The 20,199-nt window shown below is 44.2% G+C and overlaps 1 protein-coding gene across 1 annotated transcript in view; it reads left to right on the plus strand.

Moving 5' to 3' along the window:
• Kif27 (kinesin family member 27) overlaps nt 1-20,199 on the plus strand; it is a 63,769-nt gene that overhangs the window by 15,016 nt on the left and 28,554 nt on the right. Inside the window, exons 6-11 of the mRNA XM_051194179.1 lie at nt 4,746-4,952; nt 8,577-8,746; nt 9,321-9,424; nt 11,966-12,121; nt 15,613-15,818; nt 17,999-18,196. Coding sequence (XP_051050136.1) covers nt 4,746-4,952; nt 8,577-8,746; nt 9,321-9,424; nt 11,966-12,121; nt 15,613-15,818; nt 17,999-18,196 — 1,041 coding nt within the window. The remainder of the gene's footprint in view (nt 1-4,745; nt 4,953-8,576; nt 8,747-9,320; nt 9,425-11,965; nt 12,122-15,612; nt 15,819-17,998; nt 18,197-20,199) is intronic.

Genomic DNA, 20,199 nt, shown 5'->3' on the forward strand with positions numbered 1-20,199 from the left:
TCCTCTCTCTCTGTCTCTCTGTATCTATGTCTGTCTCTCTCTCGTGCGTGCGCGTGCGTGCGCGTGTGTGTGTGTGTGTTCGTGCGCGCGCGCGTGTGCGTGTGCGTGTGTGTGTGTGTGCGCGTGAGCGTGCGTGCATGCCCGCGTATGCACTTGTGCGGGTAGCCACAGCTGCTATGAGTTTGTGTCTTTAACGTGACACAGTATTTCATAGTACCCCTCTCCATTCTCTGCCTCTTGTGATCTTGCTCACCCCTCATCTGATCTGTGATGTCCCTGAGCCTTGGAGGGGGTGATGAAGACGCCACGTTTACGGCTGAGCACTTAGCACTCACTAATTCTTGGCATTTTGAGCACTGTGAGCCTCTACATTGGCCGCCATCTTCCGTCGAAAGAAACTACTGTTTATAAAACGGAATTGTCCACTTAGCAGAGAGAGCATCAGTAGCATATTCTCTCCTAAGGCCTTCAGCCTCCCCAGCCATAGGCTGGTGACCAAGTTGGCAATGCTAAGTATGAATTTCTTCCTGTGGGGGGGGGTGTGCCTCAAATCCACTTGTGAAGTAACTGGTTGACCCCAAAACATATTTGCTTGGAAAGTCAGATTGTAGCACCAATGGCACACAGCCAGGAAAGACCAGTGTTGCCTCTTCTCTCCTAGCAGTGTGCAGAGCACCTGGACCCTGTGAGAACAAGGCCACAGGGCAAAGGTCCGCGTCACTTCTAGCTTGAGGTCTCTGTTTTGCAACCAGAGTATGGTGCCTTCAGCTTTAGGCTCTTCATCTAGTATTAGTGAGCAACCAAGAACACTAGCAGTGAGCGGTGTGTTGGAGAGGCCCCCAAGGGCTCTCTTGTTAACAGCTCCGTGGGAAGCTCTCACTCTGGGGACCAGACCCTTAACATGAAAAATAAAAACCCAGAGACAGAAGTTGGGGTTCAAGCGTCAAGCTGAAGATTAGAAAAGCAAAGCAGCCGGCCACTAGCTCTCACCTCTACCTCAGCTCAGACCAAAGGGGCCATCCTCAGACTGCTCCTGACGTCACTGCTCCTCAGGTTCACGCAGACTGCCATGCTCTCCTCAATGAGGCTGGAGACTAATCTCTCAGATTTAATGCCAGCTCTGAGACCCTGGTCCTATCTTAGATACCTCCCTAATGCTGGGATTAAAGGTGTGTGATCACAGGTGCTGAGATCATCTTTGTGTGAGCTGTTTCTTTTAGGACTGGATAAATTTTGTGTAGTCAGTGTGGCCTTGAACTAACAGAAATCCATTTACCTCTTAATCCTGAGTCCTGGGATTAAAGATATGTATCACCACTGCCTGGCCTCTATAGCTTGAGGCTGGCTTTGCTTTCAGACTCCTCAGGCAAGCTTTAATAAATCATAAATAATACATCATCACAGGTAGCTATTGTGACAAGGGTAAGATGCTATCTCAAAGTAGATTTAGTTTTCCCTTTCTTGATGATAGGTGATTTTTAAATGCTTTTAAACTTCACAAGGTTAGTCATTTCTCTGTTCAGAATCATGGCCCTGTTTTTTAAGTAATATTTAGTTTTAGTTTCTTTGTGTATTCTGGCTACTAATTCTCTATCAGATATGTAGCTGTCAAAGATTTTCCCATTAGTAGGCTGCCTTTGCTTGGCTGACAGTTTCCTTAGCTTTACAGAGGTGTTTTAATTTCATTCGAACCCGTTTGCTGATTAGTGGTCCTATTTCTAACTTAGAAAGTCCATATCTGTACCTGTATCTTTTGGTAGCTTTGGTGTGTGTGTGTTTTATATGAAGGTCCTGGATCCATTTGGAGTTGATTTTTGTGGAGGGTGAGAGATAAGGATCTAGTTTCATTCTCCATGTAGAAACCCAATTTTCCCAACATTTGTTAAAAGGGCTGTTTTTCCAACAATGGGTTTCGTTGTTATTGTTTGGGGTTTTGGGGGTTTTGAACATCTTTCTCAAAAGTTAGGTGGATTACTGACTGTGCCTAACTTGGGAAGGAGAGTCAGGATCTCCGAGTTTGAGGCCAGCCTGGTCTACATAGTGAGTTCCGGGCTAGCCAGTGATATACATAGAGAGACTCAGTCTCAAAAGAAAACGTCAGGTGGATGAGTTGGGTGGCCTTAAATCTAGGTCCCCTGTTGAAGTCCACTGACCCGGCATCTGGGTTTGGCTGGTGCCATATTGTTCTTTGTGACTATGGCTCTGTGCCATACTTTCAAACCAAGCATGATACTTAATCGTGAATGTATTCTCTTTGCTCAGAATCTTTGGCCCTCTAGGTATTTAATGTTCCATATGAATTTTCAGACTTCTTTTCTGCTTCTGTGAACAGTGTCATTGAAGTTTTTATTGGGATTGCACTGAATCTGTAGATTGCTTTTGGTACGATGGGCATTTCCCCAATATTAACCATTCCAGCCATGGCGTGAGAGTCTTGCCATCTTTTAGTGTCTTCCACAGTTATTTTCTTTGGACTTTAAAGTTTTCCCTATGGAAGCCTCTCACACCCTGGGTTAGGTTTATTCCAAGGAATTTTGTTTTGGTTTCAGGCTGTTGTGAGCAGGAATTTTCCTTCCTTTCTTTCTTAGTACAGCTGACAAAGGTGTGCAAGAAAGCTGATGTTTCTCGTTGCTGTGTTGTTTTTTGTTGTTGTTTTGTTTTGTTTTTGTTTTTGTTTTGTGAGACAGAGTCTCTCTGTGTGGCTTTGGAGGCTGTCTTGGAACTTGCCTGTAGACCACACTGGCCTCAAACAGAGATCCCCCTGCCTCTGCCTCCCGAGTGCTGGGATTAAAGGCGTGCGCCACCACCGCCCAGCACGCTAAGGATTTTTTATGCTAATTGTGTCACATTCTTTGCTGAGTACCAGCTCTGAGAATTTCTGCTGGCGTCCTTAGACTCGCAGGTTTAGCATCTGCCAAGGAGGACACTTAGACTTCTTCCTTTCCATTATTATTATCTTTTAAGACAGGGTCTCATTTTGTAGCCCTGACAGGCCTGGGCCTGGATTTGTAGGACAGACTAGTCTTATACTCACAGAGATTTGCCTCCTGAGTCTGCGTTCCTTGCACTTGCCTTGCCTCTGCTGGGATTAAAGGCATGGACTACCATGCCTGGCCACAAGAAACATCTTTTGATCTATAAGCACAATACATTATTCCATTTATTTATATTATGTTTCTTTTTTCCCAATAATTTATTTTGTGTATTAAACATATTTTGCTGATTTTAGTCTTATTTTGTTGGGATGGTTCCTGTTCTTTGGGATGGGACCTTACTATGCTGCCCTAGCTGCTCTAGAAGGTACTGTGTAGACCAGGCTAGTTTAGAATTCAGGAATCTTCTTGCTTCTGACTTCTGAGTACTGGCATTATAGATGTGATCGACCACACCTTGCTAGCTCTATTCTTAAGTGCTTTTTTAAATCGTAGCTGCCAATGTAATCTTACAAAAAAAAAATCATCTTTCTGATTATTCATTGGTATGTGGAACTGTGTTGATTTTCATGTATTTATACACACCCAGCAACCTGAACAGGGCCTCATGAATGCTAGACAACCACTCTATACATTTGCACATGAATCCCCCAGCTCCCTCCTTTCCCCCTCCCTCCCGTCTCCTGTGTGTGTGTCTGTGTCTGTGTTAGTGGGAACTGAACCTACACCTAGCATGTTTACATGCTAGATAAACACTAATATTGAGGAGCTATACTCCTCAATCATCTTTTTAACATTTTATTTTAGTAAATTGTGTGTAGATTTTGTCTGCATGCATGTCTCTGGCTGACCTGAAACCTGCTATGTTGACCAGATGTACACCAGGCTGGCCTCTAGAGAGATCCACCTGCCTCTGCCTCTCATGTGCTGGGATTAAAGGCGTGCACCATCATTCCTAGCCCTAATGTTGCATAGTTCAGTGATCCTACAAGGTGATTTTAAAATAAGATTGTACTTTATTATTGTATAGCAACACAATGAAATCATATTTTCTCCCTATTTAAACTTCATAGTACATGTGAAGTTGAGATGAATGACATTTTTTTTTATCTGTTTTGCTTTTTGCTACCAGATCACACAGTGTGAGGCTGGCTTCAAACATGGGCTTCCTCTTCCTTCCTCAGACCACAGACCCCACCACACCTAGCTGTTCTTCGATTCAGGTGTTTGAGACTGGGTCTCATACAGCCTGGTCTGGCCTCACACTCATTACTTGGTCAAGGGTGACCCTGAATTTCTGTCTCCATGGCCCAAATTAGGGGTTATGGGCAGGAGCTACTGGGCCTGGTGTACGTGGCCCTGGGATTGAACCCACCACGGCTTTGTATGTGCTTAGAAGTCCCACCACTGAACCACATCCCCAGCCTTGCCTAGGAAGTTTTTGTTTGCGTACTTTCTGTGTTTCTGTTGTTTTTTTAGACAGGGTCTCACTGACCAGAAATTTAGTAGACTCTTAGAATCACAGTGTCCAGTTACCCAATCACAGTTAATGGGACATTATTATTCTGTAGTAGTTTATATTTTGCCTATTTCTGCTTACTATTTGCTAACTTTCTATGGGGATACGGCTCGATGGCAGGGTCCTTCCTCGTGTACATGGGGCACTGCATTTGACGCCAGCACTAGTCACCGGTACGCACAGAGGGAAGGGTGAGGTGCCATTCAGGCGCTGTGATTTTGGCCAGGGTAACTTAATTCATGATTACATGTATAGTGAGGGTCTCTGCTTTTCGTTATCTCTCTTCTACAAAGAATGAAAAGTTAATCAAACAGCAACTTCTTGTGGATCAGCTGAGTGAAGAACTCGCAAAATTTAACCTGTCAGTGACATCTTCAGTTAAAGAAAATTGTGGAGATGGGCCTGATGCCAGGATCACCGAAAACAGACCTCACACGGTACCATTTGATAGTCACTGGGGACATCATGTTTACATCCCATCAAGGCAGGATTCCAAGCAGGTGAGTCAAGCGTGAGTGTCAGAGTGTAAAGTCTCGGGAGATCTTTTTTTTTTTCCTTTTGGTTTCATGGACACTTCTGTATATACATTTCTTTTTAAGATAAACATTAGTAAACAGGAAGATTCCTGGTGGGCTGACACCTTGAATAATCGCCCATTTCTATGTTGTCATGGCTCTCAGTATTTTTGCTTCCTTGTTCTAATTTGTCTGCCTTTGTTTTCAAAGTCAAACTTTTGCATCATTTGCCATTATGAAGCTGACCGTCAAGATGGCATAAGCATCACATGAAACTTAGTTTTAACTTTTGTTTGTAAAGATGTAGGTAGCAAATATATGTCTGTATGGAATGATTATCTTTTAGCATTTGTATTTTATGTGCATGGGAGTTTTGCCTGCATATGTGCATCATACGCTTTCCCGGTATTGCATGGGCTGGAAGAGGGAAGGTCTTCCAGGAAGATTCCCTGGAACTGGGGTTGCTGAATTGGTTGTGAGCTGCAATGCAGGTGCTGGGAGCCAAATCCAGGTCATCTGCAAGAGCAGTCAGTGCTCTAACCGCTGAGCATCTCTCCCGCCCAGTGCAGGCTTAACCTTAAATAAAGCTTCAAACAGTTTACCATGAAGAAGATGCAATTGTCAGATTGAGTTTTTGTTCCTACTAATTTTATGAATGGAAATAACTTGAGATCTGTACAGTAAGTTGACCAGGAGGGTAAGAAGTAGGTGAAGCAGCAAGGTAAGGGCTGGACTTTGTGTCAGGCAGGGTTAGATGTCACTAAACCCAGTGATCGCAGCTTCCTTGGAGCAAGCGAGGGGACCCTGGTGGGGTGTCCAGAGTTTATGAGGGTGTGACTGACCCTGTACTGTCACCATACACGTATGGTATCTGTTATGTCCCAGGCTTGGGTGCTTCGGGTTTTCAAGACAAATGTGAGCCTTACCTGTAGTTTCTCAGGTTTAAGCTCGTGGGCTTTGTCTTTTGAACCGTTTTAATTACTCATGGCAGTTCCTTTGTGGTTGACTATGTGGTGGTTTCCATAGACTATTATAGCAGAGTATCGGGCTTCTGCATCACATTGTCTTGGCTCACGGGGCCAGGGCTATGGCCCTTGATTGCTTGCCTTCCTGTTTACAGGGCCACATGGCCTAGGGAGCATGGGCAGCGGCTGTGAAACAGAGAAGGGAGCTGTAGGGAAGGGCCAGGGTGCCTGCCCTCTCTCTCTCTCTCTCTCTGTCTCTCTCTCTCTCTCTCTCGTGCCTCAGTCCTCGGGACTGGGGAGCCAGGTAGCACACTTTATTTCCTGTCCACCTCATTGTTGACAGCCTCACTAGGTGACCAACCACAGGGACACACAAATGAGATGCAGGAGGGCCAGTGACAAGCACATGCTCTTGTCTCACGGAATGAGGTCCGTGAGGGCCCTACTGCCAGCTAATGAATGTTTAGATTTTCATTTGCTATTTGAATTTTTCACACACGAATATAATGATACTCACCCCTTCTCTCCCTTTTCAACTCCCCACAGGACCCCTGTCCCATCTCCTTCCCAAGTGCATGTCCCTCTTTTATCATTATTTACTTATTTAATCCATCCACTGAGTCCAGTCAGTGCTACTCGTGTGTGTGTGTGTGTGTGTGTGTGTGTGTGTGTGGACATGGGGTCATGCCCGTGTGTGTGGATATGGAGTCATACTCATGTGTGTGTGGACATGGGGTCATGCCTGTGTGTGTGTGGACATGGGGTCATGCTCATGTGTGTGTGGACATGGGGTCATGCCCGTGTGTGGACATGGGGTCATGCTCGTGTGTGTGTGGACATGGGGTCATGCTCATGTGTGTGTGGACATGGGGTCATGCTCATGTGTGTGTGGACATGGGGTCATGCTCATGTGTGTGTGGACATGGGGTCATGCCCGTGTGTGTGTGGACATGGGGTCATGCTCGTGTGTGTGTGGACATGGGGTCATGCTCATGTGTGTGTGGACATGGGGTCATGCTCATGTGTGTGGACATGGGGTCATGCCCGTGTGTGTGGACATGGGGTCATGCCTGTGTGTGTGTGGACATGGGGTCATGCCTGTGTGTGTGTGGACATGGGGTCATGCTCATGTGTGTGTGGACATGGGGTCATGCCCGTGTGTGGACATGGGGTCATGCTCGTGTGTGTGTGGACATGGGGTCATGCTCATGTGTGTGTGGACATGGGGTCATGCTCATGTGTGTGTGGACATGGGGTCATGCTCATGTGTGTGTGGACATGGGGTCATGCCCGTGTGTGTGTGGACATGGGGTCATGCTCATGTGTGTGTGGACATGGGGTCATGCCCGTGTGTGTGGACATGGGGTCATGCCTGTGTGTGTGTGGACATGGGGTCATGCCTGTGTGTGTGTGTGGACATGGGGTCATGCCTGTGTGTGTGTGGACATGGGGTCATGCTCGTGTGTGTGTGGACATGGGGTCATGCCTGTGTGTGTGTGGACATGGGGTCATGCCTGTGTGTGTGTGGACATGGGGTCATGCCCGTGTGTGTGGCCATGGGGTCATGCCTGTGTGTGTGTGGACATGGGGTCATGTCCGTGTGTGTGGCCACACTCCTAAAGGAAAGTGACTTTCCCTTCCCAGCGTCTGTCCCCTGCCAGGAAACCCGCAGCTAGAGGGAACTACTTGAATGCCTGGGATACACACATCCTACTGTACATTACATTACAGCTTTAATAGCTTGGGCAGTGACTGTCTCCTTAAGATTTCATTATCTCCTCTCTTTTTGAGAAGTCGCTCTGTTGTTTAGTTGTTGAGGGGGGCTTGGGCAGTCTATGGGGTCTCTGGCAGTGGAACCAGTATGCATCTGTAGTGCACTCATTCCCTATGGAGGGACACTCTCTCAGCCTAGATACACGGGGGAGGGCCTAGGACCTGCCCCATATTCTGTGACAGACTGATGACTCCCCATGGGAGACCCCACCCTCTCTGGGGAGTGGATGAGGGATGGTGGGGGAACTGGGATTGGTATGTAAAATAAGATTGTTTTTAATTTAAATAAAAAGTACATTTACAGTAGAAACATCATAATATTGAAGATTTCTAGCTGTCCCATAAATTTATTTATTGTATGATATACATTAAATGTATCATTTGGAACATTAATTCAGTGATTTCTATCCTCTGCATATATCAAGGATACATGAATGTGTTCTAGTTTCCAGCTCTGGAATGTTATCATAGCAGGAAGAGAGCATTGATGTGAGATTTGCCCTGTGTTGGTGCGCAGGAGCTGTGTATCCTACAGCAGCCCCACACTCCCTAAGAGCTTCAGACTGTGACAGCACTTGTGCTGGGGAGCATGAGCTATACCATATAGTGGGATTGTCACCATGTTTCTCTTTGGCTTTATTTTTGAATACTATTATCACTGAAAATAGAAGAAGGAGCTGTATAGTATCAAAAAGAAATTTGTGTCTGTGAAGCATAATAGTTTTGTGGAATTAATTTACAGGTAGCATATTCTCAGTGACTAGCTACCCGAGAGTGCCTGTGTGTATCCCCTCTAAACCATTTTGAGTCCTAGGATAAACGCTGACTTACAGAATCACCTCTTTTGTTGTTGGGTGTGGTCATTTGAAAGGTCTACTCAAGTCCTCCTATATACACTCTGGATCAAGTATTCGATGAGTTCCGGACACGAAGCCAGATGCTCATGGGTCACTTAGAAGAACAAGACGAAGTTGTCCACTGCCAGTTTTCTGACAACAGTGACGATGAAGAGTCAGAAGGCCGAGATAAATCTAGAATTAGGTATGTCGCATAGAAACCCTTTAGTAACCATTATTATAATTGTTAATGGTTTGATTTGTTTTAGTGTCTTTTTCATTTAATAAAGCAGTAGGTAGTTTCTGCTAAATCTGCTATCTCATTTATTAAGAAAATAGTATTTGAACAGAAGTCACTTTTTTAATTTAAAATAATTATTTACTTTATTGTTTATGAGTATTTTCCCGGTGCCCGAGGAGGCCAGAAGAGGGCTTCAGATTTCCTGGGACTGGAGTTACAGATGGTAACCATTGCTAGCAGCAGCCGTGTGGGTGCTGGGAATCTTGCAGAGCCTGGATCCTCTGCAAGAGCAACAAGGACTCTGAGCCACGACACTTAGCATTTGGACGTTTTTATTTTGTTTTCCTTAATTTTTGCATTCTGTTACAATGGTTGCAAACATTGGATGCAAGATGGAGGTAATCTCTATTTTAAAGAGTATTAGTAAAATCTGCTTGTTCCATACAATTACCTTTTTAGAACATTGTGTTACCTTTTGGAGGATTTGAGAGTCTAGGATATGCCTTTAATCTGAATCATTTAAAATATTCTCTTTTAGATCTAGAAGTCACTCATGGGTCAAAGAGCCAGGCTCTGTTTGTTCTCTTGTCGAACTAAGTGATACTCCGGATGAAACACAGAAGTCCTATTTGGAAAATGGAGGTGTGTGTCTTTCTCAGACTGTGTAGATATATGGTGCTTGTTTTTCCAGGCCATTTAGAAGCATCTGTGCACTCCCAGCACCAGCAGATAGCAGAGTTCTCTGTGTTGATAGAGCTAATTCTACGTTCTCAGTCAGCCTCTGTCTTTTCAAGATATTTATTCCTTAATGTTTCTTTATTTTTGGCTTTTCTAGACTCACTCTGTAGACTAGGCTGGCCTCAAACTCACAGAGATCTTCCTGCCTCTGCTCCTGAGTGCTATGGTTACAGGCATGCACCACCACCACCTGGCACCTTAATAATGTTTTAAACATAGGTGTACTAGAACACCTGAAGTCTCAGCACTCAGGCCCCTGAGGCAGGAGATTAAGAATTTGAAGTAACCCTGGATTACCTTATGAGCTCCTGTCTCAAAACAAAACAACCCCCCCACAAAAAAAAAAAAAAGTTTCTATCAACCAGTTCTGAGTTCTGGCTGGAGGCAGAACCTCTTCAGAACAGAAGTTTAAATCCTGACCTGTTCTGTGTTACACTGTTGATTACCCTGAAGGGCACTGTAAGCAAGCTGCCAGGAGTCTGTCCACTTGGCATTCTGGTAGCAATCCATCATGCTTTGAAGCCTAATTAGTGTCCTAGTAATGTTTTAGAACAAGTTGCAAGTTGATAGAATTTTATGCATCAAACAGCAGTATTAAAAGCAGTTATGTAGTGTGTGTGTGTGTGTGTGTGTGTGTGTACGTGTACAGTAATAATCAAAGAAAAAGAAACCATGAATTTGAGAAGCAATGCAAGGCCATGGAAGGGGTTGAAGTAAGGGAGGGGAAGGGGGAATATGTAATTATATGTTAATTTAAAAAGTTTTAATGAAAATTTATATAGCAAAAATTTTAATAGAATTAAAAAGAACGAACCTCTGTGTGTCTGTGTGTGGGTTTGTACACATATGTAGAAATAAATACCTATAGAGATGAGAAGTGTCAAATCCTCTGGAGCTGAAGTTACAGTTGTGAGCCACCAGTGTGGATGCTGGAAACCAAACTCAGGTCTTCTTCCAGAGCAGCATGAGCTCTTAACTTCTAAGCATCTCTCCAGTTACAAAATAAGATTTTAACTTATCTCATTTTGAACTGTAAGTGGGTTAATACAGAAAGTAAGATTATAGAGAATTTAACATGATGAGTGTCCAATTGTGAAAACAGCATCTTTTCAAGAGTCTGGACTTGAAATACTTAGCAGAATTAGACTATGAGTAAAACTGATGATAACTTAAAATGTAGAAGCAGTGAAGATGGGTGCTAGTCAGGTACCCGTCCTTGAGTTGTTTGTTACTGGTCTGCAGAGCCAAGAGGAACTCAGGCCAGAATGTACGAGTGCATGCACTTTGCTCTCTGAAAGCCAGGTTATGACAAGGACAGTGTGCTCTGCACTCTGCGTGGGGTGCCTGGGATGCTCGCATACTGCACTGGGGCACACTCTTGAAGAGCAACGCAGGCTTTTCTCTGTCCCTCCTGCCAGCTCCCAAATCATCCCAAATCATGGCATGGAGACTTCTTACTAATGATGGAAGCTCAGCCGGTAGCTTAGGCTTGTTTCTAACAGCTCCTATGACTTCAATGGGCCCATTTCTATTAATAGACTCTGCCTCGTGGCCTCATACCTTCACCCTGTACGGCCCCTCCTGCTGTCCTGCCTCCTCCATCTCGGGCTCATGACTCTGTGTCTCTACCCTTCTTCTTCCCAGCATCCTCTCTGCTCTCAAATCCTGCCTATCCATTGGTCATTTAGCTTTTTATTAATAAACCAATCTTCATGGTGTACTAAAGGTTATTCCATGACAGAGCAAGCTAAAGACTACATTCTCTGCTTACAGCAAAATAGGTTAATAGGTCAGCACTCACCTTTCTTCTCACTCAGAGGTGTTATCTCTAATCAAATAACTCTAGTTAAAGGGGGTACAAACCATTTCCACCCTAATGGCATACAATAAAAGCATGCATAGCTATGTGTATATGTGTATAAGGGTGTGAATCTTAACGTAAACACTTCTGAACCACAAGCTTCCTGTAAGCCACAGCTTAGATCTCAATTGTGTACATTGTTCCTGTTTTCATTCTCTTTTTGTTCACCCTTCTGCTACCTCCGTGTGATGGTGTAGATGACAACAGCCCCCGTAGGCTGATTTGAACACTTGGTCCCCATGGGTGGAACTCTTTGGGAAGGATTAGGAAGTGTGACCCTGCTGTAGAAGGCGTGTCACTGAGGACAGGTTTTGAGGTTTGAAAAGACTCACACCCTTCCAACATGCTCTCTCTGCCTCATTGTTGTGGGTCAGGATGTGAGATCTTAGTTATTCCTTCCTCCATGTCTTTGCTCTACCTTAATGGGCTCCAACCCTCTGAAACCGTTAGCGAAATTAAGTACTATCTTTTATAAATTAATTGCCTTGGTCATAGAAACGCAACTAAGACACTCTAAATTGCTTTTGTTCTGTTTTGTTTTAAAATTCTACTTCAGTTGAATTTTTGTGTCTTTGATTTTAAAGATTTGAAGATGGAATGTCTCCAGGAGAGTCAAGAGATAAATATGCAAAAATTAAGGACTTCAGAACTCATACTTAATAAAGCTAAACAAAAAATGAGAGAACTTACGATTAACATCAGGATGAAAGAAGATCTGATCAAAGAGTTAATAAAAACAGGTAATAACAGCATCTCGTGCTTGTGGGAGGAGCAGCTGTGGCGTGGTGAGATGGGGGTCACAGCTGCCCTCTGCTGCCCTCTGCTGCTCGGGTGTGCCTCAGCAGTGTGTGCACAGTGTGGGAGGCTGGGGCTCACCTTTGAACTGTTCTACTAGTGTTAGCTCTGTGTTGGATGGAACTTCATGGTACTTAATGTGTGTACCTAAAAGGGACATATTTATCTTACTTTTCTTTCTATAGAGCAGGGGCTTGAACCCGGATCTTAACTGGGCCTCACTTCTATAATCCTGGCACTTTAGAAGCTGAGTTCAGGGCCAGTGCGGCCTCGTTAGTGACTTCAGGCCGACCTGGCCTACAAAGTGACATTCCCTCTGAAATAAAACAACAGTATTAGCAAAACCAAAGCAAAAGCAGCTTAAGTGTTTGCATGCACTGGGCAACTGTTAAAATAAGCTATGTCTTAACAGTAATTATTTTTAATTATTAGTCACCATTGACTTGGAGACAGTTCACGTTTAATTTTCTTTTTTGAATTGGGGGTTGAACCCAGGGCATTGAACATACTACACAAGTACTCTACCCATGAGCTGTATCCCGAGTCTGGTAGTTTATATTGCTCACATTAAATATTGTACTTTGAATGTAGATAATTTTTATTTGTCTGAAATGTAAAGATTGGTTCTTAAGAGTTACTGTCTTTGGTGAGCCAAGCTTTTAGCTCTTGTTCACTGTGTGGCTTTTGTCAGGTTAGGGTGGGTACTATACCCATCATCAGGCAGTTCGGACTCTATGGTCGTTTTTCCCCTGAACAGTCAGCTGTGACTACTCTGAACTGCAGGAAAGAATTGGAGTTGTAAGAGACACACACCAGCATTTATTCCTAACTCTGATGTAAAACAACTCTGGTCTCATTTAAGGGAACTAGAGAAAACGTTCATTTGTGAGGGAGCCGGGTACAGAGCTGTGCGAGCCTATGGGGGCCAGAGGGGAGGGCAGCCATGGGTGTTGTTCAGGCATCTCTGCCTGTTCTTGAGAGTAGGCTAGGCTGGCGCAGGTGAGTGCCACAGTAGCAGCTGTTCACCCATGGGCTCTGGAGGCTGAGGCCCTCTGTGCAGGGCAGCACTTTAATCAACGGCATAGGCTATGCTGAATCTCAGATGTGCTCCAGCAAGGGAAGCATGGCCTCCCCATGTCCATGTCCTCCTCACAATTGGTCCTTCTTTGTGCTTTCCAAAGTCTGTTCCCTCCCTCATTGTTAGTGACAGTCATGCTCTGTGTCACCCTCACTCCAGTGATCGCAGATGGTTCATTAAGTGACTGTTCCCTTGTGACATGGAGTCGGATACCCCCTTAGGAGTGTGGGAGCCGTGGAGACACCTACTACCTCCCGGAATAGATGCTCTTCAGAGAGGGCACTCACCCTGGAGCTCACAGTGCTTTTGTAGACCCTAAAGATGTTCAGATATGGAGATTAGAAGTGAATGGTGCATGTTTACTCTTCGCTAGTCATTAGCAAAGACAGGGACATGGATACTGTGTCTCATCTACTCCAATATGCTTTTCATGCCTTAGATTCTTACGAAATCACTGTGCGTGTCTCTTCATTTTTGAGCAAGGTCCCACTATGTAGACTCGTAGGGATCTGCCTGTCTCTGTTACTTTTCTGTTGCTGTGAAGAGACACCGTGACCGAGGTAACTCAGAAGAAACTGTTTAATGCAGGCTTACACTTTCAGATGGTGAGCCCACGGCTGTCATGGCGGGGAGCATGGTATCATTTAGGCATGCATGGTGCTGAAATAGCAGCTGAGAGCTCACACTAGACTCAAAAGCACAAGACAGAAAACTCTGCAAACAGGGAATGGTGAGGGTTTGAAACCTCAAAGCCCCGCCCCACCCCTCCTCCCAGAGATACCTCCTCCAATAAGGCTATCTTCTAATTCTTTCCAGTGCTGCCAGCTGCAAACCCAACATTCAAATGCATGAGCCTATGGGGCTGTACATTCAAATCTCTCCAGTGCAGGAGGGAAGGTCCCCACACCTCCTCCCCAGTGCAGGAGTGAGGGTGTGCACCCCCCATGCTTGGCCAATGTGTCATAAATTCATAGTAGCTCTGTTACAAGTAAGGTTTTTCCCCTGCTGTCCTGGACCCACCGCGGCAGCAGCCCCAATTAACACACCAAGACTCTGTATTTGATATAATGCTGTTGGCCTGTTACTTGTTTCTTATCAGCTAGCTCTGTCTTAAGTATTAACCCATTTCTATTAATCTAAGCATTTCCACATGGAGCCGGCTGGCGTCCAGCTCTCTCCAGACTCTCCATCTTGACTCCTCCTTACTCCTTCCTCTTTCCTCCTTGTCTCCTAGCCCCGCCTATCTTGCTTTCCTATTGGCCAACAGTGCTTTATTCATTAACCAGTATGAGAAACATATATACATAATGACATCAGTAGCTCAGCATCTGTTCATGAGAAAATTGGCCCTATGACTTTTTTGATTAGTAGTTCATAAAACATTAGTCTTTTAATAATTGATTGACAACCAATCTGTTTGCTAATACTATGCAGTAGCTGTGTGTAGTTTCTTTACTTGGGCATGTAGTGATTGAACCTAGAGCCTCATGCACAATAGATACACGCTATTGCTTAGCTAGACTGCCAGCCCTCTAGTTGTTCTGTCTCCTGAGTGCTGGGATCGAAGGTGTTTGCCATCCTGCCTGGCATTTAAAAAGTTTCTTAAAAATATTTCGTAGTAATTGTTCTTAAACTAAGAAGACAGATCATGGACAGCAAAAAAGTCCAAGCATCTAAAATGAGAGAACAAGCACCTCCTGATAGCTTTTATTCTTTCATGTATGAGGATGTTTCGCCTGCGCGCATGTGTGTGTACTACACGTGTACCTGGTAGACATGAAGGCCAGACGCGGGCCTTGGGGCTCCTGGAACTGGAGTTTGTGGATGGTTGTGAGCCCCCATGTGGTTGCTGGGAAATGAACTCAGATCTTCTGGAAAAGCAGCCAATGCCCTTAACTTCTGAACTACCTTTCTGGCCTTCTCTTAATTGAAGCGTGATGCAAACAAACCTCAATTGCAAATTCAGAAGAATAAAAACAGCTCAATGTGGCTGGAGATGCCTGGATTTGCTTCCTAGCATCACACTGGGTGACTCAGAACCGTTTGTAACTCCAGTTGCAGACAATCGGCCAGCCTCTTCTGTCCCCTAGTGGGTGTCACAAACATGAGCATCTGCATATAAAATGCACATTCATACGCTCAAAATGGATCTCACATATAGCACTGAAACACAAAGAATAGAACAGTGAAGAGATGCTAGAAACAAATGGGAACAGTCATCAAGAGATCTGCTCACAAGCTGGGCTGCTGGAGTGCTTGAAGGTCAAGCTGGGTGTTTAATGTCATACCTTAGTTGTAACTGCCTGCGGTTTTGGGGTTGTCGTTTGTAATTGTTCTTACTGCTGTGTTTTGGTGAAGGTAACAACGCCAAGTCTGTGAGCAGACAGTATTCTTTGAAGGTAACAAAACTGGAGCATGAAACTGAGCAAGCAAAAGTAGAACTCACAGAAACCCGGAAGCAGCTGCAGGAGCTGGAGAGCAAAGACCTTTCTGACGTTGCTTTGAAGGTCAAATTACAGAAGGAGTTCCGGAGAAAGATGGATGCTGCAAAGCTTCGCGTTCAGGTAAATCATGCAACTTCATAAAGCCATCCTTCCCTTTGTTTACTTTTGTGTTTTTGAAACAGACTCGTGTGTGGTCCCTGCTGTCCTAGAACTCACTTTGTAGACCAGGCTGGCCTTGAGCTCAGTGATCTGCCTGCCTGTTTGCTGAGTGCTGAGGTTAAAGGTGTGCACCAGCATGCCTGGCCAAGCCATCCTTTCTTAACTCTGAATCTTTCTGGCTGGGGATGAAGCTCAGGGGTAGAGCCCTTATCTACTATGTGTGAGACCCTGGTTTTGATCCTCAGCATCACAAAAAGGATTGATTCTTGTACTGAGGGAAACAGGGTTCAATGTTTAGTCATTAGAACTGTATCATATTCCCTATTGCCTAGTGTGTCTATTATTTTGTGTATTTGCAGTCTGGGTGGTATATTTCTTTATTTCTGTAAACATTAAAAGTATTGGCATAAAATTATATATGATAAGACAAAAAGGTAACAAACTGCATCCCTTACTGAAGGACAAAAGATTGATAGTTAAGCGCTGATCAGGTGCCAGAGAGACACTTTGTAGTCAGCCTGCAAATACGAACTATTTCAGTTTTTGAGACCATAGTTGATTGTTTTTAAAAGGTTAGTAACTTTGAGTACTACAACTCAGACTTCATTTCCAAATGCTTTGGACTTAGCTACAACTTTAGGAAGAGTTAAGCTTCTTTTCCGGGGTTAGATGTGTTGCTCAGTGAATGTGTGAGGCTCTAAGTTCAGTTCCCAGAGGAAAACACACACACACACACACACACACACACAGACATACACACACACACTCACACACACAGACATACACACACTCACACACACACACACTCTCACACACACACTCACACACCAGCACTATAGAGACCATTAATTTGAGAGAGATCAGGAGGAGTGCAGAGGAGGTGAGGGAGGAAATGATGTAATGAAGCCTGGTAAATAAGAACCTGGCAAATGATAGACTGATGGATATTTATTCAGGGAGAAATCACTGACACCAGAAACAGATGACCATTGCAGGTTCCTGTCCCAAGGATGCCTCCAGATGCTCTCTGTCTCTGACCAGGAAGTAAGAGAGAGAGCTGGGGTCCAGGACCCCAGACTGAGTTCCCCCAGGTCACGCCCGCCCTGTCCCCACACCCCAATGGGCGTGGTCAGTGCAACAGGTGCGGGCGGGGTAGATAGCTCACTACAATGTAATTACATTTTTCATTTAAAAAGTCTTTAAGGAGCTGGTCAGATAGCACACTCATATACCCCAGCCAGATGCTGAGGGTTATGAGTTCAAGCCCAATCTGGTCTATTCTCTGTCTGAAGTAAACAACATGTCTTGCGTGGAAGTAATATTGTCTCAGTCTAGTAGTATGCTTTGCAGTGCTGGCAACAGTCTGACTAGCAATTCCTTATGACTTGCATAATTTATTAATAATTTCCTTAATTTTTGTCGGTTTGTTTATGAGGTAGAGTCTTGCTTTGTAGCCTTGGGTAGCCTGGAACTTCCTATATAGAACAGGCTGGATTTGAACTTGTGATCAGCCTTTTGGTTTTGCCTTCTGAAGCTAGGATACCTGAGCTTTTGAGATTATAGGTATGAGCCACTATGTCTGGGGTGTGTGTGTGTGTGCCTGTGTGTATGTGTGTGTGTGGTCTGTATGTGGTGTGTGTGTATACCTCTGTGTGATGTGTGGTGTGTGTGTGTATATATATGTGTATGTGTGGTCTGTGTATGTGTGTGGTATGTGTGTATACCTCTGTGTGATGTGTGCACGTGTGTGCATGTGTGTAATATAGTTTACTGAGTACATTGCAAGAGCTTGCAGACCAGGCAGGAACTATAATACTTTATGCCATATACATTTTAAATTAGAATTCTTCATAAAAAAGCAAAAGAGGTTGTTTCCTCTGATTGTCAACGCAAATTTCATCATTCTTTGTGTGTCTGGTAAAAGTATAATGTTTTCTTCAATTACGGAATTAGAGGTGAGAGATCCTATCTCAAAAAGAATTTAAAAATAAGTGTACATAAGTGAGCATGTGTCGATGAGCCTATCAAAAATAAAGTAGATCCAAGAAAATGGCAGCCCTTACCACTGAGTGAAAATATTGTGTCATTAGGAAATGAGAGAAATATTCCTTCTCAGTCTGGAATATTCTGTGTGGCCCCAGGTTTTACAGAAGAAGCAGCAAGATAGTAAGAAGTTGGCATCACTGTCCATGCAGAGTGAGAAGCGTGCCAGCGAGCTGGAGCAGAACGTGGGGCACCTGAAGCACCAGAAGGTGCAGCTCCAGAGACGGCTGCGGGAAGAGAGCGAGAAAAAGAAGCACCTGGATGCAGAGGTTAAGAGAGACCAGCAAAAACTCAAAGTAATACTGTCCATACTTCCTGCTTAGCATTGTATGACATGGTGGAGGCTCGGGCTCTTGCAGCCCAGGCCTCACTCAGCTGCTCTGTGCAGTGTCTGGCCAGATCTGTGTCTCAGGACTATCCTTATTCCTGCCAAGCTTTGCTTGGCCACATAGTAAAACCTGTTTACTCAACTCTGAGCACTTTCTTGAAGGTTATGACATCACAAATAAGTCACAATGCTGGAAACTCAGGTCTTTAATTAAGGATGTCAAAGAGTTAAGCGTATAAAGGTCACTTTCTACACGGTGTCATTTGTTGCTGGCTGTCCCTGCTGCTATATGGGAGAAGTTCCCGGTGAAGGGCTAGCATCCCCGTCAGAGTGCGGTGCAGTCTGTGCAGGAGTGGGTAGCAGAAAGGAGCATGGTCAGCCTGCGATCTGGAGCCAGGCTGGCACTGGGTTCAACCCCAGCTTCCTCTGTCCCTGCATGGGATGTTTGGGGAAAAGCCTTAGCCCTCTTTGAGTTCCTTTATTCTTATCTAAAGTTGCCTTCAGCGGACTGAGCTCCAGGCTCTTTGGAAAGGAAGCAGACAGTCCTAAAAATCCTTCCTAGCTCTGGGCCAGGCTTTGTTCAGTTGAAACAGCAAACAGAACCCAAGATCACAACACAATTAGAAACTCCCTAGGATTTTTTTAAATAAAGACTTCTTTCTTGAGTGGTTTTGGAGTCTTTGGAAACAAAAGACACCATCTGTTCCTGCAACACACGTCTTTCTCCATTGTCAGCATCCCCAGATTAGAGGCATTGTAACATTAGCTTTAATCTGCTTTCACACCACTTACAGAATTTAGGAAGCATTTGCCCGTTCTTAAATTTTTTTGTTATGGTAAAAATTTTGTTCACTAAATTTTAATTTTATTATAATTTAAGTCATCATTTTTGTGCTTATTTTTCTGCATGTGTGTCTGTGTGAGTGTGCGTGTGGCAGAGTGCATGAGTGGAGGTCAGAGGACAAGGTCCAGGCTTCTGTTCTTTCCCGCTACTTCTCACGTGTGTTCTGTGAATCACGCTACTCTCCTTACTGAGCCAACTTCTTAGCCCTGTCAGTCTAATGAAGTGTGACAAAATATGTATAACCCTATTCATGTTTAATTCTATGGCATTAATTATATTCACAGTGAAGTACAGGCCATCATAGTTGTTTTAGAATGTTTTCAAGACTTCAAAGAGAAACTCTGTAACTATTAATAACAATTCTCTGTGACCACTTTCCTTCAGCTTCTGATAAGCTCTGATATATCATATCTCTGTGAATTTGCACTTTCTATGTATTTCTTGTAAGTGGGAAAATCCATCCCTTGGCGTCTGGCTTGCTTACGCAGCATGTTTTCTGGTTTCGTTGGTGTTGTGGGGTTTGTCAGAGCCTCACTCTCTGTGACACTAGCTGCAGTAACATCTCTGTATGGTCCAGCTTCTGAAGCTGACACAGGGTGCTTTCTTGCCAGTGTGAATCCAGCCTTGGCAACATAGCAAGGCTCAATCTTTGTTTTCTGCCTGATAGGGTTTCTCTATGTAGTCCTGGCTGTCCTGGAACTCGCTTTGTAGACCAGACTTGCCTGGAACTCACAGAGATCCACCTGTCACTGCTTCCCGAGGGCTGAGATTAAAGGTGCCATCATGCCCAGCCATTTTTACTCTTTTTTTTTTTTTTTTTTTTTTAGTTTTATCCATCAGTGGATGTTAGGTTGTACTTTTTACTATTGTATATAATCCAATAAGAACTATGATATGGTATTTGCTGCCTTTTCAATTTACAAGTGTTTACTATATTCTTTTAACTTTTAAAGGAGTGGCCAGTGGTTGGTTTCCCATAACAATAGCAGCATCATTTTGCATTCCTACCACTAATATAGAATAGATTTTACTATGACATTTTTAAAAATTTATTTTTATCTTTTACATTACATCCCAAGTGCAATTTCTCCTCCCTTTATTTCCTCCACCAACTCCCCCTCTCCCCT

This window comes from Phodopus roborovskii, unplaced genomic scaffold (genome assembly GCF_943737965.1).
Source record: "Phodopus roborovskii unplaced genomic scaffold, PHOROB, whole genome shotgun sequence".
Taxonomy (NCBI): Eukaryota; Metazoa; Chordata; class Mammalia; order Rodentia; family Cricetidae; genus Phodopus; species Phodopus roborovskii.